This window comes from Aspergillus multicolor, assembly GCF_047715735.1.
Source record: "Aspergillus multicolor strain CBS 133.54 unplaced genomic scaffold BDW74scaffold_6, whole genome shotgun sequence".
Classification (NCBI taxonomy): Eukaryota; Fungi; Ascomycota; class Eurotiomycetes; order Eurotiales; family Aspergillaceae; genus Aspergillus; species Aspergillus multicolor.
The window spans coordinates 1,061,780-1,087,273 of NW_027395957.1; the positions used below are offsets into that span (position 1 = coordinate 1,061,780).

At 53.2% G+C, this 25,494-nt stretch overlaps 8 protein-coding genes across 8 annotated transcripts; 3 read left to right on the forward strand and 5 right to left on the reverse strand.

The window, feature by feature from the left end:
• Positions 1–139: 139 nt before the first annotated feature.
• Positions 140–3,118, reverse strand: mph1 (3'-5' DNA helicase; the record flags this gene model as incomplete). The annotated part of the gene is made up of 1 exon (XM_073726609.1): positions 140–3,118. One exon carries the CDS (start codon positions 3,116–3,118, stop codon positions 140–142), a length of 2,979 nt encoding a protein of 992 aa, XP_073586221.1.
• A 1,021-nt stretch (positions 3,119–4,139) lies between these two features.
• BDW74DRAFT_125082 (uncharacterized protein) lies at positions 4,140–5,053 on the forward strand. The gene is made up of 2 exons (XM_073722144.1): positions 4,140–4,467; positions 4,519–5,053. The coding sequence occupies exons 1-2, from the start codon at positions 4,329–4,331 to the stop codon at positions 4,869–4,871; spliced, it is 492 nt and encodes a 163-aa protein (XP_073586222.1). The 5' UTR covers positions 4,140–4,328; the 3' UTR covers positions 4,872–5,053.
• Positions 5,054–5,585: 532 nt separating this feature from the next.
• Positions 5,586–6,655, forward strand: BDW74DRAFT_125072 (HD domain-containing protein). The gene is made up of 2 exons (XM_073722143.1): positions 5,586–5,724; positions 5,780–6,655. Exon 2 carries the CDS (start codon positions 5,790–5,792, stop codon positions 6,513–6,515), a length of 726 nt encoding a protein of 241 aa, XP_073586223.1. The 5' UTR covers positions 5,586–5,724; positions 5,780–5,789; the 3' UTR covers positions 6,516–6,655.
• Positions 6,655–10,751, reverse strand: BDW74DRAFT_125131 (uncharacterized protein). The gene is made up of 3 exons (XM_073722145.1): positions 10,325–10,751; positions 9,926–10,252; positions 6,655–9,867 (listed from the first exon to the last, which is right to left on the reverse strand). Exons 2-3 carry the CDS (start codon positions 10,099–10,101, stop codon positions 6,795–6,797), a joined length of 3,249 nt encoding a protein of 1,082 aa, XP_073586224.1. The 5' UTR covers positions 10,102–10,252; positions 10,325–10,751; the 3' UTR covers positions 6,655–6,794.
• An 892-nt stretch (positions 10,752–11,643) lies between these two features.
• Positions 11,644–11,941, reverse strand: BDW74DRAFT_176262 (dolichol phosphate-mannose biosynthesis regulatory protein; the record flags this gene model as incomplete). Its single annotated transcript, XM_073728558.1, has 2 exons — positions 11,644–11,832; positions 11,885–11,941. 2 exons carry the CDS (start codon positions 11,939–11,941, stop codon positions 11,644–11,646), a joined length of 246 nt encoding a protein of 81 aa, XP_073586225.1.
• A 264-nt stretch (positions 11,942–12,205) lies between these two features.
• On the forward strand, positions 12,206–14,979 carry BDW74DRAFT_149288 (pre-mRNA-splicing factor CWC22). The gene has a single exon (XM_073723871.1). It carries the CDS (start codon positions 12,260–12,262, stop codon positions 14,849–14,851), a length of 2,592 nt encoding a protein of 863 aa, XP_073586226.1. The 5' UTR covers positions 12,206–12,259; the 3' UTR covers positions 14,852–14,979.
• Positions 14,980–15,029: 50 nt separating this feature from the next.
• On the reverse strand, positions 15,030–21,672 carry BDW74DRAFT_166859 (uncharacterized protein; the record flags this gene model as incomplete). Its single annotated transcript, XM_073726610.1, has 6 exons — positions 15,030–16,829; positions 18,204–18,302; positions 18,388–18,635; positions 18,684–19,375; positions 19,457–21,421; positions 21,515–21,672. 6 exons carry the CDS (start codon positions 21,670–21,672, stop codon positions 15,030–15,032), a joined length of 4,962 nt encoding a protein of 1,653 aa, XP_073586227.1.
• A 1,273-nt stretch (positions 21,673–22,945) lies between these two features.
• On the reverse strand, positions 22,946–25,045 carry BDW74DRAFT_125142 (uncharacterized protein). Its single transcript, XM_073722146.1, has 2 exons — positions 24,730–25,045; positions 22,946–24,676 (listed from the first exon to the last, which is right to left on the reverse strand). Exons 1-2 carry the CDS (start codon positions 24,838–24,840, stop codon positions 23,327–23,329), a joined length of 1,461 nt encoding a protein of 486 aa, XP_073586228.1. The 5' UTR covers positions 24,841–25,045; the 3' UTR covers positions 22,946–23,326.
• Positions 25,046–25,494: the final 449 nt, after the last annotated feature.

Genomic DNA, 25,494 nt, shown 5'->3' on the forward strand with positions numbered 1-25,494 from the left:
CCTACTCATAGTCTCATCCACATTCTACGGAGTACATAGTTCAAGCATAATGGTTGATTTCAATGATTTACCTAGACATTGACCTAAATGATTATACAATCAAAGGACCCAATAAGCTGTCAGTCATATTCGTTTGGCATTATTCATCACTGTCATCATCAAGCACAATCCTTCTCCGTTTCTGCGAAGCTCTACGTTCGGCGGCATCCGGCGTAAAAAGAGCAATAGGGTCCGGCAAATCGAAGTCATATTCGGCTTCACTACCCCTATGCGAAGCCATAAGTGGCTCTGGCTGCTGATGGCCTCCAATACTAGCAAATAGCTTGGTGGGAGATGGGAAGTCCATATCAGTATCACCCTCTTCAGGCTTCTCGGCTGAATACTGGAGTGCAGTAGGGTTTGGTCTAGATTTGGGCAAGCTCTGCCGGCGTTTACCAGAAGAAGACCTCCTGAAAAGAAGAGAGTCCTTAGATGACAGCTTCGTTTCACGTGCTATTACCTCCTTAAAACGTTGGTCGCAGTCTGCGCCGACCTGGTTCATGCGTTGCAATGCGCCAATGACACGCTTTGTGAGGGAGCTATGTCTTACCAGTTTTGTTGGCCGTTGGACTGATTGTAATTGAGGGAAGGCGTCATTTCGAGGATACCGGATGATCTGTGGGCTTGTGCCTCCTACATCCTGGTAATGCCTCTCGAGTTCCTTCTGTTGAGTCGGAGTCAGCAGGACTTCGCCGAGATCTGGAACCTGTGCAGGCTCCGGCGTAGGTATTCGAGTTTTTCGTTTCTCTTTTTGTTTTTTCTTTGACTTGTCTGCCTGTTTGGACGTTCCTGTCAAGCTGGATGCCGTCATAAACCCGGTTTCAACGTTGTCAGGCATATGGAATTGTTTCGGTGGTTTCTTTGGGACACGTCCTTTGCGCTTCTTCGGCTCTGGGAGGTCGTTGCCTTCATTCTCTTCCGGGATGTCGATATGTCGTTTGTCCGGGATGGGTTTTATCCCCTTTGGTATGATGCGTGGAGATCTATCATCATGGAACGTGAACTGGCTTCCGCTGGCTATAAGCTGTTGCATCTTCTCGTAGTTGTCCTTCGCCTTGAGATAGTTCTCTTCCTCTTTGCCTTGCATTAGAAGCAGGACAATGTTACCAGCTCTCTTTCGACCTGTTCGTCCCATGCGTTGCAGCATGCGTATAGGAGAAGCCGAGGAATCGTAACAAACAATGAGATCAATTTCTCCAATATCTAATCCTTCCTCGCCGATTGAGGTCGCCACGATCGTGTTATAGGTTCCTTTCTTGAACTTTTGAACAATATCAAGCTGAGTCTTTTGGCCCATTCCCTCTGAGCCCTTAGCGCTACTTTGCCCAACGAAAACATGGGGTCGGATCATTGGCTCGTATCTTTTTAACACCCTCGTCACTTCTTCAGCGCTGTCACGGAAATGTACAAAGATCATCACTCTCGTGGTCGTCTGGTTCTCGCCAACAGCCCCATGAGCGCCCTCACCAGCGTCCATAAAGTGGTTTAGAACAACCTGTTTCAAGTACTCCAACTTTGGGTGTCCGATGAACTCAGGGTTCTTGGTCCATGGAGTTAAGTAGTTCATCAGCTTTTTGAAGTGCTCATTTTGCACGATCTCTCGCTGGTATTTCCCTCCTTTTTTCCCGTCGGTATTAGACTGAAAGTGTAATAGATGACGATACAGCGGTGTGATTCCATGATACTTGAGCAAGTCGATCCCGTGTGCCATGCTTGCGAGGACCGTAAAGATAGCATTGACCTTATTCTTCAGGCCAAAATGTGCATTTCGGCCAGCGTCGGACATCATCCACTGCTGCCTCGCTTTGGTGAGTCCGAACGGGGTCAAAGACATCGCATCCCTTCCCCAGAATGCATTAAGTGAACGAAGCTGGTCGACAAGTGGCTGAAGTGTGCTAGACAAGAGATCCATGCATAGGATCATTTCGTCCGAGTTCTGAAACGTCTGAATGTCTGTGTTTTTGGCGTGGACGTACTCTCGGATATCAAGAGACTGCTCAGTACGAATTTCAACCCTCGAGATATCAAGGCCATCGACCACCGCCTGCACGGACTCAACATTGGACCCCGGTGTTGCGGTTAGAGCTAATATCCGGAAGCTCTGGTTGAACCGCCGCAGGAACTTGACAACTTCTACATATGCATAACCGCCAGTGGCACGATGGGCCTCGTCTACGACGAGTAATACGATCCTTTTAGGATCGGCTATTCCAGATTTGAGATCGTTTGTTAACGTCTGTGGGGTCATGAAGAAGACGCGCTTGGTCTTCCATTCTTCTGCGCGGATCCCCGGCGGAGCTTCGCCTGTCAGCATCGTCGTTTGAGACCGTGGAATACCTGCGATTTGTAGGCACGCAGAGATCTGCTGAGATACTAGCGGCTTTGTTGGAGCAACAAATACTACCTGGGCGTCTTTAGTCCAGCGAAGCCAATTGAGCATGATGGTGGCGGCGATGAATGTCTTTCCCAAACCCGTAGGCAGGGCTACCAGCAAGTTATGAAAGAGCCCTTTCTGGGCAATGTTGAATTGGTAGTCTCTGGTCTTGCCCAGGTTGGTAGGGTACACCCAAGTGTCCAGTGAGTCCTCGTTGAGTTTGTGTTGTGTCGGTGGCTCGACCTTGTCCGGCGGGGCCATCATCTGCTCGCCGCGGGGGGGCTGTGTTGCTGGACTTCGAGCAGCCATGTCGAATAACGTCGTCTGATGGACGCCTAATGGACGGTTTCGAGCCTGCGAAGTAGCCCAAGGTATTCTCGGTGCTTGGGTGGTGGGTGGCGATAGAGATAGGTCCGAGTCAAATGCATCGTCCGGAATGTCATTGAAGAGATCCATAGAGTCTGAAGGCGCAGGGGCTGCGACAACTTCGAGACCTTTGGGGCTAGCCGGGCTAGTCTCTCGTGTTCTCTCGTCTTCGAATGAATGTAGTGACGCCTCAATCGCGGCCTTGAGTTCTTCGTCGTCTTCATAATCCTGCTCTTGCCGGGTATCCTGGCCCCTAGGCTCGGCGGCAGCTACCGTGTCCATGATCGGAGGCGGAGGAGGGACAGGATCAGGCTTTTTCCATCTGGGACCCCGAATCATTTCGGGTGGTGATGGAGGCTGTGTAAGTTGGGTGACGAATATGTTTTCTCGGATGTTATTGCTCATATTTTTCGGGATGAACGTCTTGTATCTGGAGGGCTGCTCTCCGGGGTCATCCCGGGAGTAAAATCCATCCGGGGTTGTTGGTCGACGCTCGTTGTCATCGCCGTAAGAGTCTGAGCTAGAATCAGAACCCTCGCTGTTACTATTTCCATTGATGGTCTGCCGGCGCGGCCGCTGGCGAGCCTCCCCAGGCTCTCGGGCACTCAATCGACGCCGTTTTGCTGACCTGGGGGAATCATCGTCATCGACCACGAAATCGTCCAAATTATCGTCCGAGTAGTCCGACGAGCCTCCATCGAGGTCGGACATGGTCGGATTTGTGTGTTTTAATGAGATCATGGAGTGCGCAAATGGTGAGCGGAGAACGCGACGCGAAGCATCGCGAAGTCATGTGACACACATCGTCCTTGCCTTAGGCTGCCGAAATCAGAAAGTACCACCCGGCCCCTGCCGTATAAAGTCGGCCAATCGGCGGAGTTTCAACAGTTGAAGCGGATTCATTATGGAGTAGGGCCTCGGGCCTACTACGGAGTACTAGAACATGGTCCGATCGAGGGTCTGCTTATCGGTTTGTGTAGTATGAGCTTTGGTTATGGGTCCCAGTCCAACTTTTAGAGCGCCCCGGATTTGCAACCGGCTCAAGACCGGCTCGCTCTACTCATGTTTGTCGCCCAAAATTGGTAAACAGTTCACGCGGCGGTCTCCAAACCTCCACCAATGGGTGGCTGGGCTGACAGCTCACGTCCAAGACTTTGCTAGGAGCCGATAAACATTAATCTAAATTCGTACACTTCAGGTGATCTCGATTCGCCCGAACCAGGGAAGCACCGTTGATCGCTGTGAAACTCGACTAATGGGACGCGCCAGGAGACGACAAGCCCGCCGAAGGTTTCAATTACTGGCGCCCACAGCCGAATTGTCTCGTGTTGCACGAGCTGCTATGCCTATGCTGAAGCTGCAGTAGTGCGCTTTGTCTGCCTTTGCTTTTTTGCCCCCAGCGTCCTTTTTCTTTCGCTTTCTCCTTCTCTTCCTCCTTTTTCTCTTCCCATCCACGTCTTTCGTTTGGTTTCTCTGCCAGCTTCACTTCAGTATTTCCTTTGAAGTCTTTCGATTTGAAACCCACGCCTGTCGTTTCTGACTTGTCAAAATGAAGCTCTCTCTTCTTGCTCTCACCTCGGTGCTTGCCCTGGTTGCCGCCCAGGACTCGTCCTCGACTTCCACGGAGACTTCTACCGCGCCAGCCACCACCCACAGCTTGACTCCTCAGGAGCAATGCGCTGCCAGATGTATGAGCCATAGTTCTGTTGTAAAGCTGTTCCGATACTAACCAATTTCAGGCGGCGACGACGACATCTGCTGTGTCGCCGCATGCTACAGCGTCCCCTGCCCTAGCGACCAGCAGGCCAACGACACCAACACCTGTGTTTCGCAGTGTGACCAGGGTGACGGCAGCGAGGCGGACACTCAGGCCTATGCCCAGTGCCAGGCTCGCTGCATTACCACTACTTACTTCCCCGGCACTGCGACCCTCACCGACGACTCGAGCAGCAGCGCGACTGGTTCCAACACCGCTACTACTACTAGCTCCGGTGACGATGCGGAGAGCACTGACGACTCCAACTCGGACAGTAAGCACCCCTTTCTGGCGCCGTCGCTAATGCCAACACATGCGCTAACATATATGTTGTAGGCTCCAACGCCACTAGCACCAACGGTGACTCTGCCACCGAGACCGGCTCTAGCGACGACCCTTCTGATACCAACGCTGCCACTAGGCTCGGTGTCTCGGCTGCTGGTCTGGCTGGTCTCCTCTTCGCCGCTTGGGCTCTGTAAGGGACTCGCCTCGCTCACTCAGTCGCCTGTGTGAAACACGGGCTAATTGCACGAGTCATGGGCCAAGCAAGGCATTGATGGAATGGATGGATTGGAACGTTCTCTAATGGTTGTCTACATAGTCCTTACTTGCATTCTCTGTTCTAATAATCACTGATCGATACCATAATAACTCGAGTTACTTTCTCACACCCTGTTGCTTCCATTCTGACTGCCGACTCTACCATTTCGAGATCGTAAATGCAAGTATATCAACACGCCGATCGCTATTCTTCAGCATCGTCTGTGGACCACCGGACCCATAAATATCATCGCAATTTAATTCCTCGGGGCTCGGGCCCCGGGTATGAGATCTGGGGAGTGTGGAGACTGAACATCCATTCCTCAGACCCCCTGAACAGTCGTCATTCGATATTACCATTCATATGACAAGTATGGTTAGCACAGTATATCAATTGAGCTCGTTTCTACCTTCCGATGCACCCCGGCTTTCGCGAAATCTGGATGGATCCTGACTCTTGAGCCCTCAGCCAGTTCAGCGGAACCACCCGCTGCTGTGCGAGCTGTGGAGTGTCTGTGGCCCGTGAGCCAGACCCTCAGTGAGTCAGTCGGACAGTCCCCGACGCGTCGAAATGAAGCCGAACGCGTCTCCCCACCATCTTTCATGCACATATCACCAAGTTTCATACATACACATACAAGTCGTCAAGGTACGTGTCAAAATCTCCAACTTCAGGGGCAAATCAAATAACCTTGCAAAAACAGCACTGCCACCATGTCCCATTCCACCCCCTCATACTGCGACCACGACGCCAAACACCCCCTCATCGCACCAATCTCCGCATTCGTAACAGAATGCATGAAGGACTACGACCCCAGCCATAACCCCGCACACATCAACCGCGTCGTGAACCTCGCATTGCGAATCCTCAAATCCGAACAGGAACAGTCGGCCAAGCCGATAGACTATCTCACCGTCCACCTCGCAGCCCTCCTGCACGATATCAGCGACAGGAAGTACCTCCCCAAGGAGGCAAAACAAGACGCAAATGCAATTCCGCCGCACAAGCTAGTTGAGCATATCCTTCTCACCCACGGCGCTGATCAGACTTTGGCTCAGCGGGTGCAGGCGGTTGTCTCGCATGTGTCGTATACGACGGAGTGTAAAAACCCGCAGGCTGTGAGGAAGCTGATTGATGAGGACGGACTCGTTGAGCTGGCGATTGTACAAGATGCGGATCGACTGGATGCGCTGGGTGCTGTGGGGATTGGGCGGTGTTTTACGTTTCTAGGTGCGAAGGGGAGAGATATGTTGAAAGAGGGCGAGGCATGGGAGATGGAGAATTCTATTAGGCACTTTGGGGAGAAGCTGGAGAGGTTGAAAGGGATGATGAAGACGGCCACGGGAAAGCGGATGGCTAGAGTGAGGACGGAGAGGTTGGTGGAGTTCAGGAAATGGTGGGAAGAGGAGATGGAGGATGTTTCTTCTACTCAATCTTGATAACGAACGTCGATTCATTGAGTTCTTGTCTATTCTCATTGGGTATGCAGATAACATGCGATGCGATCAAAACAACCAAAAGGAATGCGAGGCTTATCAGGCCAGTGTTGAATGAGAGCAGCGCTGTAGTAAGGATTAGGTATGAGTTGCCGACGGGAGTGGAGCGGCAAGTATGATTATAAGTTCAAAAAGTAACCCAAACACCGACCGATATAATATCTAAGATTTGCATAGAATCGATGCATGCCCAATGAGTATTGTATGCACTGTGAGTGGAGATCAAACCCGGTCAACGGCGAAATCCAAGACCTCACAGTCGTCTTCGAAGAACCCATCCTCGCCACCAGCCTGTAGTGGTGACGAATGTTTCTTCTTTCGTCGTGTAGTAATAACCACTTCTTCCACGTTGCTAGTACTGTTACCCATGCTGATCGTATTCTCGATCCCTCCACCTAGCCCCTGCTGAAGTTCATCTTCGCCTTCGTCCTCGCTAGTGGCACTAACTCGTCGAACGTGTAGCTTGGACATGGGCATGTTACCGCCAAAGACCCACTGACCCTTTGGCGATGAAGTCAATGAGCTACCTGCCTCACCCGTTTCAGAGTAAGTAAACAAGCTGACTCTCTGATCAGTATGAAATGGTTGATATGGTGCATTGGTCTCAAGTTCCGCCTGCGACAGTGGCTGGCACTTGAGTTTCGTTGACGCAGACGGTCGTACGGTGGACGATGGCAAAGCGAGGGTTGCGCGGACCATCAATTCTGGATTGAAGTTGCTGATCCCCATAGGACCACAGGAGCTGGACAGATTCGCAGGCAGCCGGAATTCGATTTCCTTGCTACCAACCACTGACTGTGGTTGTCGGGATCTGTTGGGCAACACGGATCGCTTGATCCTATACAATCGGAAGTAGCCGTTTGCTATAAGGGCTAAGAATGGCTGGCCCTTGTGAACGATCCAGGTGACTCGCGACGCAGCGGGCTCGCGTGTAAATCCAGAGATGTGGAGGCGATTTTCACCCACATGACGCAGAGTATTGACTGTTCCACTAGCAGCAGCTCCCATTGACTTGCTAAGTCCAGCAGCAACAGCTTTGCCGCCCATACCAGCCGCGGTCGGGATCATAAATCCATTCATGGCAGGAAAGGCTGCCCCGGCTGATGGTGCACGGCCTCTGACAGCTTCAAAGATTGGCTGAGTTTTACCCCCAACAAGCTTCATTGCTGTTGATAGAGGGTTACTATTAGTCGTCCGCACGGTTAGCTCTTCTGTCGCCACGTCGTTTGTTGGTTGTTTGCCTCGCGCAGGTCGAGCCCTACGGAAAGGAGGCCATTGGAAAGCAGTTCGTGGCAGGTCGAAGACATGTACAGTGCCTTTAAGGGTAATGACGGCAAGACGGTCACCAGAAGGTGGACACCATATCACATCCACGATATGCGACTCGGTCAGCCGGGAAAACCGTGCAATTTGGCGCACACTTGCAGTTACTGCCGCCGAGTCTTCGGTCAAGAAAAGCCCAGCGCGACAATACTTGGCCTGCATGAGGTCCCATACATATTGGACATCACCCTTCTTACTCGCAGTGAGGAGCATTAGCCCACTGGGAGAAAAGGACAGAAAGCTGCAGCCATTCGGTACTTGAAATGTGGCAACGGGGCTAAACATAATCGCGCTCTTTGAATCTCCACTTTCGTCAAGCTTTCTCAGATCGAGAATAGATACGAGATCAGGCTCGGCTGGGGACGCGGTCTGGGTCTCTTGAGCATGAGTTGGAGGAAATGGACTATATCCTTGGGGGAAATCCATTACTTGGGAGCGGCGCTGCTGGGAGGTTTGTTGCTGATCCTTATTCCAGTAACTGTTCCATGCCTGTAGGCCCTGGTCGCTCATCCAACGAGCCCCTCGCACAAATTCCTGCGTGACACCTCTAGCAACTTTGTCAAAAAGGCTTTCACCCTCACCAACATCAGTTACACAGGTAGTCGCTGGTCGCGAAGGAGGACTACGGGTCTCCAGCCCAAAGACCTTCCCCTGCACCGATGGCGCTGGTACTATTCCACCCAGCGATGCTCGGTACGTAGATGACGGCGGTACAACTGCTAACCATCTTCCCTTCAAGGCGAGAATCGGGTTATCGGCTTTGGCAGTTCCATTGGGCGAGTCATTTCGGGACCCGTCCGGATCCGTTGAGCTTGAAGATGTTGAATATCGTCTTGCTTCCCTCGACTGAATACTGGTCCAGGTTTTCTCGAGGCACTGATATCCATTTATACTATAGATATAGACCTCGCCGCTGATACCAGACGCTAGAACGAGGTAGCTGCCACTTGTAAAAAGCCTCAAATTTCCGGCTGGAGAGGGCGCAAAATTTGGAAGACCCGGGATGTTCTCAAAACACGGACTAGGTTTCGTTGTAAAAAGAGTCGAGATATGTCCCCCTGTCCTGAGAGAGTAGACTTCAACCCTTGTTTGATAGAACCGTGCGTCGTCCTTGTTATGACGTTTATCAGCGCTGGGATATCGCCCTGTGAGAAGATCGTTCGCCTCGGAGCCGTTAGAAGAACCATGTCCCTCGTCATCGGATGGGATGCAAGGGCCATGAAGGATGACAGCAACATGCGGCCGGGTTCCTGATGTGGAGTCATCACCTGCTAGTATCTTTGCTTCAACTACCCTGCCGTTGAGACCATCCAACCTTCCAATAGGGCGTGCCTTGCGATCTTCGACTGTCAAAACCTCCAAAGCACCATCGCTACCAACTAGAAGAACACTGCCGCTCAGCCGAGACGATTTGAATGGTGGAGTTGAAATAGTATCAAATGTGCAGAACGAATGCTGCGAGTCTGTTGGCAGTCGACTATGGCCGGAGGGCGATGGTATGTCAATGTCGGGAGCACGGTAGAAGTGCGGTTGCGCCATGTGCGGAGGTGCTATCCGATCACTGAACGGGGTGTGTACAGACAGGCTCTTCTGTCTGTCTGCGGACTGCTGGCGGGAGATAGCACTACTGGAATAACCATTTCCGTAACTCAGAGGTCTTGTCCTGGGTGGCGGTGGGGAGGCGGAAGATGGATGGCTGAAACCACCTTTATCCTGGCTCGTCAAAAAACCACCAAATGGAGATCCGCTAACCAGATCTTCCTCATAGCCATCGTTTGGCGGGCTCTTCCCAAAAGGGATGGATTTGGCCCAGTTGTTCGTTCGGTAGGCGAAGTCTTGCTCAGGCGTGTCCCTGAGCGAACCCAAAGCGTCGAGGACCGGTGATACTATAGCAGTGGGCTCGGGCTGCGGTTCCGGAGGTGGGTCGGGGTAAGACGAAGGTTCAGCCTGTGACGGCGGCGATCCTTCTATCCTGGGAGCTACGAGTCAGTATCTAGAGACTGATCCGGTTTGAACTGATGGAGGCTTACAAGTCGTCCACGGGCACCCTTGAGGTCACCTTGGGCCCCTTCTTCTTTCCTTTTTTCTTAGTCTTTCCCCCAATATCATTATCTGGCTTGACAGGGTTCGGGTCTTCTGCGGGGGTAATATCGCCCGGTAACCGGCTCTGCTGGCGAAACAAGTCGTCCGAGGCTGCCGGGGGCATTAAATGGATGAGCTGCCTCGATAAGGCAGGGGCGGTATAAGCAATAGCAGCCGCCCTTAAGACCCCTTGACAAGGCCTGAGAACGAGGGATTGATGGTATTATCAGCCTGCTAAGGTTCTGCGCTGGGGGGTTTTCCAGATCGGTATTTACCTATATCGACAAGCTGTCAGCATGAGTCACCAAGCATCATCACTGGTCTTGGTTGTTCAAGGGGTACTATACAGTCTAGAGTCTGGTGTAGAGCGGATCTAGGCACTAAAATATAATAAGAAGGTAACGAGGCGTGGTTGGAGAAGAGAAGTCGAGATACCCTGCTATCTCGACCGGGGAGCTCGGTGATAACGAATAGGTACGCGTCGATCTGGGGGTCAGGGACAGTGTCGGAAGCACAGCTTTAACCGGCGTGTCCACGTCAAGAGACTGACGAAATGTGGTAATCAAGGAGTATGTTGAAGGTTCGCAAGTTGAGCAGAGTAGGCGAGACGCAGTGATGGTGAGTTGGGGTGATGTAGGAGGATGGGGGGAGTAGATAGCGATAGAGGGGCGATGGGGACTGCGGGAGAGGGGAAACCTGCACAGGTGGAGAGGGCGGTTCAGGGGATTATTGGGAATAATTTCTACCGCTCGGTAGGCTGACACCCTTGTAATTTTCCACTATTTGTTTCTGGCAGAGAACTATCCCTAGGGATCCTCCCAGAGCCACTGCGCCTCTTTTGTAGGCTCGGAACTTGCGCTCATGACCCGTGGGGCTGTTAGGATAAGGAACCTAACGCCGTAACTGAATGACGCCGATGATGACAATACCTTTGTGATGACGGGCGTTCAGCTTGGACGAGCTAGAAGATGTAAGGAACATGAATGCTTACTTTAGGCCACGGCCTAGCAGAGGGGCATCCCGGTTTCCTGAATCTGGGGGTTGGGGGGTGCATCAGTCGGTGCGACCTTGCTTAAGCCGAAGACTATAGGTACAACGTAAATACGATCTGTTACACATGAGGGGTGAGGTTCCGGTACCCAAGCCCGCCAACTAGCATCGCTCAACGGTAATGCCCAAATGCCATGGTACTCTGCATCAACTCCTATGGTTCCGAGGCCATCATCAATGGCGACCAGGGCCGGTTCCAGCCGCACTTGGTGAAGAGAGCCATGTCCCGTGATTCAGAGCCAGAGCCAGAGCTGGATCACGAGGCTGTCCAGAATCAGCTTGCCAGGTCAGTGCGACAGTCAAATGCATTATGACGCTGATGACCAGGTCAAGTTTTTGTTCATCCTTGTTTCAGAGGCATGTCAGCAATGTAAGACTTGGGGTCATATGTTTGCTTTGTCTCTCCCAGTACGCGCCGGACCACAGATGCATTCATTAAGGTATAGGTATCAAGAACAGCTCAACCCGCTCAACTATGAGGGCTTCTGCCTGTTGAAGCGCATTATAAGCGTAATAAAGAAGAAGTATTGTTACAGGTTGTCAAATATAAAGAAGCGCCCCCGGGGCCAGAAAGTTATCCTATACACACCCTTCTAGTCTGCACAAGCCGATATCTTCAGGTCTTCTTCTTAGCAGCCGCTGCCTTGGCCTTGGCTGCCTTCTTCTTGTTGCTATTGATCATAACGATGCCGATGAATGTGCCGACAACAGCGGAGCCGAGGAGGACGAGGAACACGGGGATGCGGATGGCCCAAACGCGAGGGAGAAAGAAGGCATGGAGGGGGTGACCGGGGTCAACAAATGGCTGGTATACGTTAGCCAATATCCCAACAATCTGACAGTAAAGGAATGCGTACCATAAGAAGTGTCCATGCCGTATAGTAGAGGAAGATTGCAGTAGCGGCCAAAAGCATGGCGGATCCCACGAGTTGCCCCAGCTGGCATTTGGGTCAGCAATCGGATCTCACATGTTTAGCCATTTGCACGAGGAAAGTAAGCACTTACCATAGTGACAGAAAGCTTGAGAGCAAACACAGGCAAAACGACGTCCGAAGCGGTTTGTTGTATACGCGCAGGAGAGTCGGCCAGCCTGGCTCCTGAACAGTCACGTGGGGCCGTCGCGCTAAGACTCTTCGCCGCCTCAGTTCTCCGTCAGACCTTCATCCCATCTCGACTAGCTCGACAGCTCGAGGTCTCGGGTCGCAACTCACATCTCATCGAGGCGCTAGAAGATGTCGGATCCCGTTGTTTTGCAGTCGGCCGTGCGGGTGCCTACACCTCCCCCAGGCGCTTCCTACTCCCCTCAACCCTCCGGCTCACGAAAGCGATCGCCGCCCTCTCGTTCACCTTCACCAAATCGGCGTCGCTCGCCTCCTGGCGACTCAGCAGCAGCCGGTGGCGATGTGCCGCGTATCGACCCGGAGCGTGCGCTCGAGCGTGAACGCCAGCTGGAGGAGCGAGTCCGTCAACATGAACAAAAGGAAGCTGCGCAAAAGCCGCTGACGGAGGAGGAGAAGCAAGCATCGGCCAAAGCAGAATATGAGAAACTCCTCAACATGCGCTCGGGGGGTACATACATTCCTCCTGCGCGGCTCCGCGCCCTACAAGCGCAAATCACAGACAAGACCAGCAAAGAGTACCAGCGGATGGCTTGGGAGGCTCTGAAGAAGTCGATCAACGGTCTTATCAACAAAGTCAACGTGTCGAATATCAAATATATCGTTCCAGAACTGTTTGGCGAGAACCTGGTCCGGGGACGTGGCTTGTTTTGCCGGAGCATCATGAAGGCGCAAGCGGCAAGTTTGCCGTTCACACCCATCTACGCTGCCATGGCAGCAATTGTCAACACCAAGCTGCCGCAGGTCGGAGAACTACTTTTAAGTCGATTAATCATCCAGTTCCGAAAGGCTTTCAAGAGAAACGACAAGGCGGTGTGCATATCGTCGACGACATTCATCGCTCATCTATGCAACCAACAGGTGGTGCACGAAATGCTTGCGGCGCAAATTCTACTCCTCCTGCTTCACAAGCCTACCGATGATAGTGTTGAGATTGCTGTTGGGTTGACGCGAGAGGTTGGCCAGCACCTGGAGGAGATGAGCGGTCCGATCGCGTTGGCAGTGTTTGACCAATTCAGGAACATCCTTCACGAGGCCGACATTGACAAACGTGTGCAGTATATGATCGAGGTTCTCTTTCAGGTGCGCAAAGACCGATACAAGGATAACCCTGCTGTCAAAGAAGAGCTTGATTTGGTGGAAGAGGAGGACCAGATCATCCACCGGATTGGGCTGGATGACGAGATTGAGACTCAAGACAGCTTGAACATCTTCAAATACGACGCTCAGTGGGAGCAGCACGAGGAGGCCTACAAGAAATTGAAGGCAGAGATCTTGGGCGAAGGAAGTGATGACGAAGACGAAAGCGACAAGGGTGATGAGAGCTCAGACGAGGAGTCTGAGGAAGAGCGGCAGCTGGACATCAAGGATCAAAGCAATACAGATCTCGTGAACCTGCGCCGAACGATATATTTGACCATCATGTCCAGTATCGATTTTGAAGAATGTTGCCACAAGTTGATGAAGATCTCGTTGCCAGCCGGCCTGGAACCTGAGCTTCCTTCTATGGTCATCGAGTGTTGCTCTCAAGAGCGGACATACTCCAAGTTCTATGGACTTATCGGTGAGAGGTTTGCGAAGATCAACCGCCTCTGGTCAGACTTGTTCGAAAATGCGTTCGCCAAGTACTACGACACCATCCATCGATACGAAACCAACCGTCTGCGCAATATTGCCCGCTTCTTCGGCCACATGCTGAGCACTGACGCCCTCGGCTGGCATGTTTTGTCGATTATTCACCTGAACGAAGAGGAGACGACATCGAGCAGTCGTATCTTCATTAAGATCCTCTTCCAAGACCTCGCAGAGCATCTTGGTCTACCAAAGCTACGAGAACGCATGACAGATGAGCTTCTGCGCCCAAGCTTCGAGGGCCTGTTCCCCACGGACAACCCGCGCAACACCCGGTTCTCCATCAACTACTTCACCAGTATCGGTTTCGGTGCATTGACGGAGGAGCTGCGCGAGTTCCTGAAGAACATGCCCAAACCCGAGGTTCCTGCCCTGCCGCCTGCGCGCTCTGCGTCGGTCAGCTCACGCTCATCTTATTCATCGCGCTCTCGATCCCGCTCTTACTCTTACTCCCGCTCCCCGTCCTACTCCCGCTCTCCTTCTCGCAGTCGCGGCCGGCAACGTTCAGTCAGCCGCGGCAGGTCCTACTCGCGGTCTGTATCTGGCTCATCCCGCCGCAGCTACAGCCGAAGCTCTTATACCGCCTCGCGGTCGCGCTCAAGATCCCCCGCGCCACGAACCCGCCGCCGTTCGGTCTCATACAGTCGGTCACCATCTCGCAGCCGCACTCCACCCCGTCGCGCCGGCCGCGGACGCGTCGACTCTCGATCTCCACCCCCACGCCGAAGCCCCTCCCGCTCCGTCACTCCTCCCCGGCGAGGCGGAAGAGCTCGTAGCTACTCCAGGTCACCCTCGCGGTCTGTCTCTCCACCGCCGCGCCGAGCACCTGCTCGTCGGCGCTACTCGTCAGCTTCGGCGTCCCCTCCTCCTAAGAGAGCTGAAAGGAGCATTTCCCGAACCCGGTCACCCCAGCGTCCCCCGCCAGGCCGTTGGGGCAGAGATTACCCTGTCTCGCGATCGCCTAACCCTCGCTATAATAGGAACCAGCGCCGACGGAACTCCAGTTCACCTCTCTCCGCATCTCCGCCTCCCCGTCGGCGGGCGCGCTCTCCTTCCACCCCGCCCCGTCGGTAACTCTATGATCTCGATATAAAACGCATGCAATCGGTAATGGATTAGGGAATCGGCTGCTCTTCTTAACGATGTATTTTAGCATATCTCGCACTGCTCGTACCAATATACTAAGTGTAGCATTTCTATCTCTATACTCTATCAAGCGCAACCGTTCACCCCGTAAATGTAGATATCTAGTCTAAACCTCCCCAGCCTCCCAAATACACCTCGTACACAAACACTTCCCACCCAGCGCCCCAGCCGCCCACTCCCTCCGATCCTTGACACTCAACCCAATATCACAATAATGGTTCAGAATCTCCTCATCCTTCTTGATCCCCCCTTTCGTCCTCTCCCTCCCCTCGCTCTCCCTCTTCCAAACCGCCCTCTCCTCATCCCCCCTCACAACAAACGCAATCTCCCCACCCCACTCCCACCGCACATTCGGATCGCAGCTGTGGTTCGCAAGACACCAGAGCGGGTGCACGGCGCACGTCTCGGGACCCCCGTCCCACGTCGAAAGCCGGCCCGACGCGGTGCCCCGGAATTTGGAGTACAGTGTGTTTAGGATCCAGGTATCGTAGTTTTCGAGCGTGGCGTAGGGATCAAGTCCCATTTCCTCGATTAGACGCATGGGCTGGAGGATTGAGAGGTGGAAGCTGAAGGGGAGAGTTGATTGTGTCTTTATTTCCTGGGCGTTGGGGTCTTGGGCGCGGGATTCGGCGTTGGCGTTGTATGACAGGGCGGAGCCGATTGGTGGTGGTGTGTTGGCGTTGTACGGGACGAAGTCGCCCCAGATGTACTTGATCTCGTCGAGCTCGAGCGGGTTCACGCCCTGTGTTGCGGCCATTGCCAGTGCGCGGCCAAGGAGCAGCAGGTACAGGTAGTCTGCTTTGTCCTTTGCGTCGGGGATGTCCTTGCCGATGCTCTCGAGGTTTTCCATCAGCCCGCAAACGGCGCCGTGGTAGGTTTCCTGGGCTTGGTCGTGGCAGGATTGCGAGCAGAAGATGATGTCGTAGCACTCGTCGCAGGCAACGGGTGGGGTTTCGGAGGAGAGGGGTGGGAGGGGGCCGTTGCAGGCGTCGCAGGTGTCGTCGTGCAGGCGGTTTGTGGCTGTGAGGAGGGAGGACTCGTGGAGGATTGTCTCGCCTGGTGCGAGGTCTTCTTTGGCGAAGAGGCCGAGTTGGATGGAGACTTCCTCTTCTCCGTCTGTTTCGGCGTTCTTGTCTTTAGTGGTGGTATCGTGGAGGACAGGTAATGCAACAGCCCGCACTTCGCATTTGGGTGCGATCACCTTGAGCCGCTCGTTTAGGAGTCGCAGAGTCTCTGGCGACTTGCGGTTTGGCTCGTGCTCGTTCCAGGGGTAAAGGATTCTGCGCGCAAAGCCTTGCGCTCGCAGTTTGCTGGGGTCGACTCTATCCTCATCCTCATTATTTGATGAAGCACTCTCTTGCTGGATCTTCAGGGCTTCAAGCTTTTTCGTCACATCCGCTCCCCTCGCACTGTGATAATCCAGCTGGATTTCCTTCTTCCAGATATTCAGAAGCCTCCGCGGTTCACTCTGCTCCTCGGTCTTTGTCTCCCCAGCCATCATCTCATCAAGCAAGGCTATCCCACGCTGCGCAAACTCATACGCATCACGTAGACACCCGCACTCAATGAGACTTCCCACGAGCACTTGATACACACCACCAATCATGGCCTTGTACTCCTCTTCAGTGGTAGGTTCGCAGCCATCATCTTCCTCTTCATCCTCATCCTCCTCATCTCCATCACTCCGAGTTACCGGATCAGACCTCTCTCCCTCTTCAACCCTCTTCCTCGCATGAAACTCACACCCATCCGGATCAACAACACTATCCAGCAACGAAAGAGCGCGGTACGCATCCGCAGCCGCAAGATCCGGGAAGCCGAGACGAGCATGGATCCAGGCACGCGTCAGGTGGCGCGCAGGATTGTGCGGGTCAGCATAGAGCTCGGCCGTTGCAGCAGCGCGCTCCTGTAAGAGTTTTTCCGCGTTGTATGTCGAGGACATTTCCTTGCTGCCTCTTGTAGTCTTGTAGGACTGGGGACCTTGATAAGCACCAATATAGTACCAACAAATGCCTTCTCCTTGCCTCGCAGGCTTGAGATTGCAGGGGTAGCCGACTGGTGGGGTACGGGCGGTGTTCCTTCCCTGTCGAGTCTCTGCTCTGCCCCGCGATCTATAAAAAATTCAGTTTCGGTGTCTGGCAGCTCCTCTAGGGGCCGCAACGTACCGGTACCGTAGCTACCCGTTGTAGACTAGAAACGTCAACGGCTAAACAGCCCGTCAATGAGGATCTCGCAAGGACGACTGGAGCGATCTGATTCGGCCAGTGTGTCTAATTATTTCTCGAGCGTTGAAATGTCGAAATATCTTCATCCCCCACTCTCGGCATCGGACCCGCCAATCATTTCGCCACTGCACTTATGCCGCTGACTTATGTTTGTGTACATAATTGTGAATTGTCTTTCTTGAGCTCAGTGTCAATTTTTAGCAAGATATATGGCATCAACGGGAGCAATGAACTCTCCTAGAGTGCTCAGTTCGTTCTATCTAATTATTAGTACTCTAATTGGTGTGGATACTGTAAACTGCTGCCACGGAGGGACCGGGGGGGAGACAGTTAGGGCTAGAGTAGTAGTGGCCATGTCACTGTTCAATGTCCCCAAGGGGTTACACAGTCTCGGCCAACGGATCTCCGGGCCGCCACTCAGCACGCAGCATGTGTATCACTATCAGTACAGTCTGCTGTTTCTTTATATACTCCGGAGTCTGCTGTTTCAACTTTCAACTCCCCCCAGTGGCCATGACGCACAGGAACCGGGACCTGATGATCCAGCCTGTCAAGCTCCAACCGTCTTACCGAATGGGACACAAAACCCCGAGATCAGCAGCAAGGGAGCGCCAGGACAGGCACGCCCTCTGAGATCGTGGATACAGTCTCCGAATACCCGCCGTCCGATTCTCAAGCCACTGACGTCGTGGCTGAAGATCGCTCTGCTACTAAATTAAATAGCCACGCCCGTCTCGCTCTTATTAGACAACCCCCGTCCCATTGGGACTCGGATGGTGGTTTTGGGGCACGAAAAATACATTCTAACTCTTTTTTGTTGGATAAATATATAAAGAAGGACGCGGAATAAAAGCTAGTTAACGGTCGTACTAGGCACAGGAGGGAGAGGGGAGACCATGACAATTTCATGGTCTTGCTCATTCCCTCTTACGTTGAATTGAAGAAGAGGTCGGTTATGGGTGTCTCTCTCACATCATCTACGCCGATGCATATCCGTCAATAAACCCTGCCTAGCTAACTAACATTCAAAGGCAGCAAACTAGGGGAAAACTTACACTGCAGTTCTCATCTAGCACGATCCTGGAGTGTTCTCCCGGGACCAACCCGCCCTGTTGCTGGCGCACAGTGGCTGCGAATTGGGCGAGCATTTGCCTCTGTTGTTTAGGCATCAATCAGCAAGTGTCCAGTCTAGACGGGTCTAGACTCAAGACCTCTAGAACAGGAAAGTGGGACGCTCACAGTCACAAAGGCATCGCTCATCCCCCCCTGTCGCTGGACATCGTTCTCGCTCATGATCCGGTAGCTGTCGTGCATGCACTTGGCGCTCTTCAGCCCCCCATAACCAGCCCCGAGCGTGTTGGCCGGGTTGTTCGGATCGAGGATGTTAATACCGTGATGGGCATCTTCTTGGGCTCGTTGGTCCGGCGAGAAAATTTTGATGGTGTCGTCGATTCCTGAGGCCGCTATGGTAGGCTCGTAAGGATGTCCTGCACACATTAGACGTGATCAGCGCTCATAATATGCTGATGATTTACCTTGCACGACGTTGACCACTTCGTCGTCTCCTTTGAGGATGTTGACTAGCTTGCAGGTGTCTCGTTCCCAGATGAACAAGTGGCCCGAGTCGCTACCGCTCACCACATACTCGTCATTGAGCCCGAAGAAATTCGCATCCTTGACGGTCTTGACGTTGCAGTGGCCGCGATAGACCCTGGTGTGCGACGAGCATGGCACATGCGTCTCGACGTCTTCGCGTCCGTTTCGTTCAAACCCATAGTTTCGGAATAGGCGCTCTGCAGCATCCGACTCGGAACTGTCCTCATTCATGTCGTCGTCGTCGTCGTCGTCTTCATCATCATCCGAAGAGTCTGTGTCGAAACCAATTTCGCACTCATCGCCGTCGCCTTCACTCCCGGTATCGGTGCTCATCGGTGTCTGCGACTCGAGAATCTCATCCAGCCTGGATGGCCGTCGACCTTGCTGGCTAGAGCCCCCGTTATATGCCAAGCTGATATCCTGGATGGCTTCCTCTTCGACGTTTGCCTCCGTGTCATTCTGCGATCTTTCTACCTCTACTTCGCCGTCCGAATCATCTTCAACGGTGGCATTGAGACCTCCAAATGATCGGTTGACGAACTCGAAGTTCACACCCTCTCCCACATCCATCAATAGTCCACGGCCAACCGAAAGGAGCCAAAAGTGATTTGATCTATTTGGTCTCGAGGAACTGGCAACCGACTCCGCCGAGCCAATCGTTCCGTCACTTTCATAAGTACGACAGTCCTCGTCCGGTGTACTAGTCGCAGACCCATTGGGTGTCGCGCCCTTTAGAACACCCTCGAAGGCGTCCACTGCTGCTATTTGGCTGGGGAAAAGTATACGGGTTGAATCGTGCTCGAACCTGGAACTATCAACATTTACCACCGGGGTCTCATCCGCCAGGTCACGCAGGTACGGTATAAGCACTGCCTCAATAGCACCCTCGTCTGCATATTCAGGTATAGGAAATCGGTCTCGGTTTCGACGATGGGTGGCACTGCGCTTGAAGCCGGCTAGGACAGCACTGCGGCCCCCTTCGACGAAAAGGATCACAGCCTTCAAAAAGTCGTAACCGAACTGCTCTCTCCGACCAATGACGTTATCCTCCCCTGGTGCAGGTCCGATCTGCTGGAACTTCTCTAGTACATCGTCCTCTACTCCATAATCCTGCACGTCTCCACCTAAAGCCCGCGCAAGCGTGCCGGCGGCCTGCACAAACCTGTACGTCGACTCGCGGTTACGGCGTAGCGTCTGCTGCACACGCACAACCTCCGGAGTGGGGTTAATGGGGTATCCCCATGTTCTCATGATCTCCTCAATCTGAGGTAAGAAGGTCAGTGCGCGCATCAAGGCGTTGGAGAAGGAGTCGTGGAAAGCGACAATTGAGAACGGAGTTGCCATATCAGCTTGGTCACGAGCCGAGGCTTCAAGGGAGAAGAGAGCTTTCCGAAGCTTGACGAGGCCCTTGGCTATGCGCAAACTATGTCTTTGAGCATCATTGAGCACAGAGTACCTGGCCTGTTCCATTGCCTCCGTCGAAGCCACGCCAGACGCAGTGGAACCTTCGTGTAACAACGAGTGCAGCGGAATATTTTCTGTTTCGCCGTTGCCATACCGGACTCGGACTGCTAGTTCCCCTTCTCCGTTGGTCTCTTCGCTCCGCCGGGCTGACCTGCGTCTACCGTTGCTGGACTGGGGGGACTGCGAGTTCCTAGGTTGGCGCTTACGCTTTCTGTCCTTGGAGCCCCGTCTCTTACGTGAGCTAGATTTGGCTTGCACGGGGGACCGCAGCTCCTGCGTGCCTAGAGCGTCGGGACTCTGGACCAAGTCGAAACTGTATATGTGGTCGCCGGACCAGCTCACAATCATCTCATTGGGGTTGGCATTACTGATTTTACACGCTGTGATGTGGCCTTTATACCGTGACTTGGTCCGTTGCTTCCCGTTTGGCGCAAACCTCCGCACACACCGCGTCGCCTGGCCCATCATCTCCTCATCATGACTGCTTCCTATGCCAGGGGATGTACCGGGGTCACCTTTTTCAGTCGAAACGTCCCGACCCAACATACGCCTGTCATGGAGGAAGCAATGCAGGTGAGCCCCACCCAATGCAATGTAATGCGGCTGGCTTGGCGAGCAGGAGATGGTGTTAAGGTCGAGCCTGTGCCGTTTGTACGAGATCAGTGGCGGCGGGACGTTCGAATCATCATGCCCTTCTCCCGCTCGCTGCGTCATGTACAAAAGACCGCCTCGGGGTTTTGGGTATGCAGAGGAAGGCAGGCGCAGATCCCATTGGCGAACTTCACCGTCCTCAGAGCAGGTCAGGAAGAGGTACGGGGATGACTCGGTCACGATGCGCTTGGCACGATCCGCATGGCTTCGATAGATGCGCGCGTTGGTATTGCCTACACCAAGATATCGTGTATTACCGAAGAAACGGTTCAGGTTTTGGTTACCCGCTTGAGTGGAGAACGCCGGCGGTACGCCCTGGGAGCCGGAACGGCTGGAATGTTCAATGTCGAAAACTCGCACGGTCGAGTCGCCTGCAGCAGTTACAAGGGTCCGATCATTGGAATGCGGCATAAACGCGACGGAGAAAATATTTCCTGTGTGGCCCGTGAAGATACTCGTGTTTAATGCAAAGGGTGCCGTGGACAAGTCCGGCTGGTAGGAGTATATGTTGAGATGGAAGTCATCCGATCCCGACGCGAGGAGTCGACCAGAACGCGACCAGCTGCAAAGACATCAGTTTCCCAGACGGTGGGAATCAAAGAGAGGTGCTGATAAGAAGATACTGAAAAGTGGGACATGGTTGGTTCGCACATACCTCAAAGCATTCACACACCCGGTATGCCCTCCAAGCTCGTTAACAATGTCGAGTTCGCTAACCCATTCCTTCGAGCCGTAGATGCCACGAATGCTGGCCGAAGTCGAGCCTCCTCCGGCTTCCCGGCGCCAGATGCGGTCGTACAGAGACCTTGTCATTTTCTGGACGACGTCGGCCGAGGAGAGAGACTGCCTTGCTGGAGCGTTCAGGATTGGATCATCTTACGGTCACCGATCCGCCAGAGTGACGAGGCCAGGCGATGCCTTGGAAGACCAGACGGCAGGCACGGCTACGGAGACATCAAAGAGCGAAGATTCGAACGTCGGAAAAGAGTCACGGGCGATAAAAATAGAGCAAGAAAGATGCAGAATCTGAGAAAGCGCACAACAGATATCGAGAAAGTGGCAGTCCCTAACTGAATCGAGCGTGGTGGCAGCGGGGAAGAGAGGGCAAAGGACTAATGAGATCAGGGGTAGGTCAGAGTCTCTGAGACGCTGCTCGATGATTGCTTGGCCGGGAGGCGCTGGTTGGGGACTGGAACGGGGGACTGGGAGCCTGGGAGGGGAAAGAACACCGCTTTAGACTGTGGACGAGAAGCAAAAGAAAAGAAGGCGCGCAGAGGAACTGTTGGATGGAGATCCACTGTTTGTGCCTTTGTGGCCTCAGTTTTTGATCCTACGGAGACCAGTTAGTGTAGACTACGCCGGACGGGACTCTGGCTGGGCTGGCTGGCTGGCTGCCCGTAGTAGTGAGGCTCGATACTTTGGCAGAGCAGAGAATGCGCCCACCGTCCGGTGCCAGACTCCCGGATTCGCAGCATCATCATCAGCTGCTGCAACAAGAATAAGGAACAAAAGATTGGCCGGTGATGTCACACCTGTCGCCCGTGGTGTGGTTGAGTGCGCGGGTCTGGCAGCTGGCAGCCCTGCCAGGGTTTCTGGACGCTTCTATCGCGGTCTGGACGGGCTTTCTCGCCCTCCATGTTCCATGTCCGGGAGGGGTAGCGAGCTGAAGACAGGAGAACACCAGCGAGGGACAGGCCACCAGCATGCTCTAGCTCTAGCAACAACGGTTTTCTTTTGATCTTCCCCAGCGCATGACGTAGTGGCAGCTGGAAAACCTGATTTGGGCGCAACCTTGAATCGAGGCTGGAGCCGTCAGCGGCACTTAGTCAGCCTCCCGTGCTCCACAATTTAGTCTGGACCAATTTTTGGATTTTACGCCTTTTCCGGTGCTTTCTCTAAGACATGGCAGTGATATTGTGGTTATATTATCGAGGGAAGCCTGGATTTTAGACCGTGGAGCACGATCAATGAGAGCGCCGTCCGATGGCAGCTTATCTCTCAGTTCCAGGCCAGGTTTTCCCAGGTCGGGTAACTAAAAACTATGTGAGACCTGCCGGCCTTCAGGCGTTTGAGACACCTCGCAGCTGGAACGGTTGAGAGGACTAGACTCCAGATAGATGAGTCCACTTAAACCAACACTGCATTGCAGGATTAGGTTACTCGAACGGCCATCCCATGCGCCGTTCGTTCACACCACCAACGATGAATGAACTCGTCAAACACCCGGAGGGATAGATGTTCTGCAAAAACAGGTTTTCTCTCCATGGCCCATTGGAACGCAACTCTGGTCGAACGCGCGCCTGCGTCCAGTACGACTGCATCCGCTTCTCCGCGGTAGTACCATTATATGGAAAAACAGTAAAACAGGTTCTGTCCCCTGCTTCGAACCTGATAAAGGGCTCGGCGACCATACGTCTCGGGGAAGGAACTGGAAGTAGCATGAATTGTCCGTGGATCAGTCCGTCTGTCAGGGTTTGAGCGCGGATCGTGTCCAAAGTCCAGTTCTCGGCACTGCTTGATCCTCGCGTGGTTGCATCTCAACCAAATGTCGAGCTAGCTGACTAACCCGACTGTTTGCGGATCTCACAATGTCCGCTTCAAGCTTGCGGATAATGCTCAATTCTTCGGTCATTTGGTCTATCAGATCACTTAGACCTTTGGCCGTTCGAAGCAAGGCAGAACCGTCGAGCGCTTCCACGTCCCCGTAGCCTAGAATATCAAGGCTCTGCAGTTTTCTGGATGCAAGTTCCAGCTTCATTATCAAGGCATTGGTCTCTTCCTTCCACTCGCGATTGATAGGGTCAACGAAGTCATCGCCTCCTTGTCCTACGCGCGTGCGGGCTTGTTGAATTTCTTCAACTCGCTGAAACCAGCCTTCGAACTCTAAGATCGCCACTGTGTACCGCCCGTGACTGTCACTGAGACCATACACCTCCTGAGAAATTTGAGATAGAAGCTGAACCTGCTGCGCAAACCCCTGCTGACCGTTATGCCCACCCGAGTTTCTCAACCAATAATGCAACGCTTGCCCATTAAGTTTTCTCTGCGACTCTTTCTCCACCGTCAAGACAGCCCTGTAGTCACCCGCCACGGAGTTATATTTCCTCCGCAATTGCGTTTCAGCATCTCGTTCCCACTGGTAGTTGTGTCGTTGCTCAGCTATGTGTAGAAGACTGAGCTGAAGAAGTTCGGTCTGTAGTGCCGCTATTTCTGGCCAGGACGAGGGAATCAAAGAAGAGGCCTGGTCGGAGGGAGCAGAGGGTTTTGGAGGCGGTGGAAACTGTGTCTTTCTCGGCGAGAGTTGCTGCTGATACGCAGAGAAGTGGTTCCTGGACCTGGCTGTCGTTGGTGCCGTTGTCGACGGTGTTTGAAGAGCTTTGGGAGCCGGGGCGACGATTTGACTCTTGTGTCTCGCATGTCCTCGCTGCACTGTCGGTGTTCCAGAGCTCGAGCTCGTCGGCTGTCTCAGGGAGGATGAACGAATCGGTCGCGCGGGAGGAAGCAAATCTGTCTTCTTTGGAGAGGCTGGGGTTCTATTCTGCTGCCTAGCTGTGTCATCGCGCTTGGTTGGGGAGATTGGAACGCGTCCAACAGATTTTGTACTTGCGGGGAGAGCGCTAGGCTTGGCAGAAGATGTGGTTCGCAGCTGCAACTGACTCGGGCGGATGAGGCTTTGGCGACGGGTTGGAATAGTAGAAGGGGCGGTTTTCGTCGATGAAGCAGTATTGGAGGGCGCAGTTTTGGAAGAGGTCTCTTCATTTGACTGGGATGTTGCCGGTGGTTTCAGGTTTGGGATGGTGCGCCCTACTGTAGAGGGCTTTGTAGTCTGTCAGTCACGATCTGAGAGAACTGGGGTTGGACCGATCTTGCCTGCTTTCGGATTTCTTTTCCGGGGACCGAGCGCGTTGGGATTGGCATGGTTCCGAACGTTGAAAGAATTTGGCTCCGAGTGGAATGAGAAAGGAGAAAAAGAGCAGGCATGCAGCTGACCTTGGGAGTCAAATCAAAGCTGCGGTGACGCACTGTCAACAAACGAAGGTTGGCATTCTCCTACTCCTGCAGGGGAGCAGCAGGAAATTTCAGGCCATCGAGAAATTCAGTATCTGGCAAGCGATGCCAACAGGGGCGGATGAAGAAATAATTTGCAATCCCAACTTAACAAGAAAAACTAGGGTCGACTTATGCCCCGAGGCCCCTGATGCTTAGAGCCATGAAGCAGTTCTGCTGCTTTTGTCCGCCTTTTCATACTCTACTACTGCGTAGACCCTCTAGCTTGCATCTGAGGAAGGTCATGCGGCGCATGTCCAGATAGCCACTGTACAGCGATTAGGCAATGGTCTACAGTCCAGGTTTAGGTACTTGGTAGTTCGTACTAAGGCACTATAACTGTACATGATTATAGTCCTTAGGTCATGTCTGATTTATAGTAGACCTTCTATGTTATGGATATGGTCGAAAATATATTACTTATGCCGTCCTCTATGTTATGGAAAGTGGATATTATATTACTTATGCCGTGAATAATCTTACAGGCGGATCTTCCTTGTATGCAGGCCAGAGGGTGTAGGCCCAATCTTGAGAACCGCCGGTAATTTTTGTTAGCCCTATGGCGCAGTTATCGAACCAAAATAACAA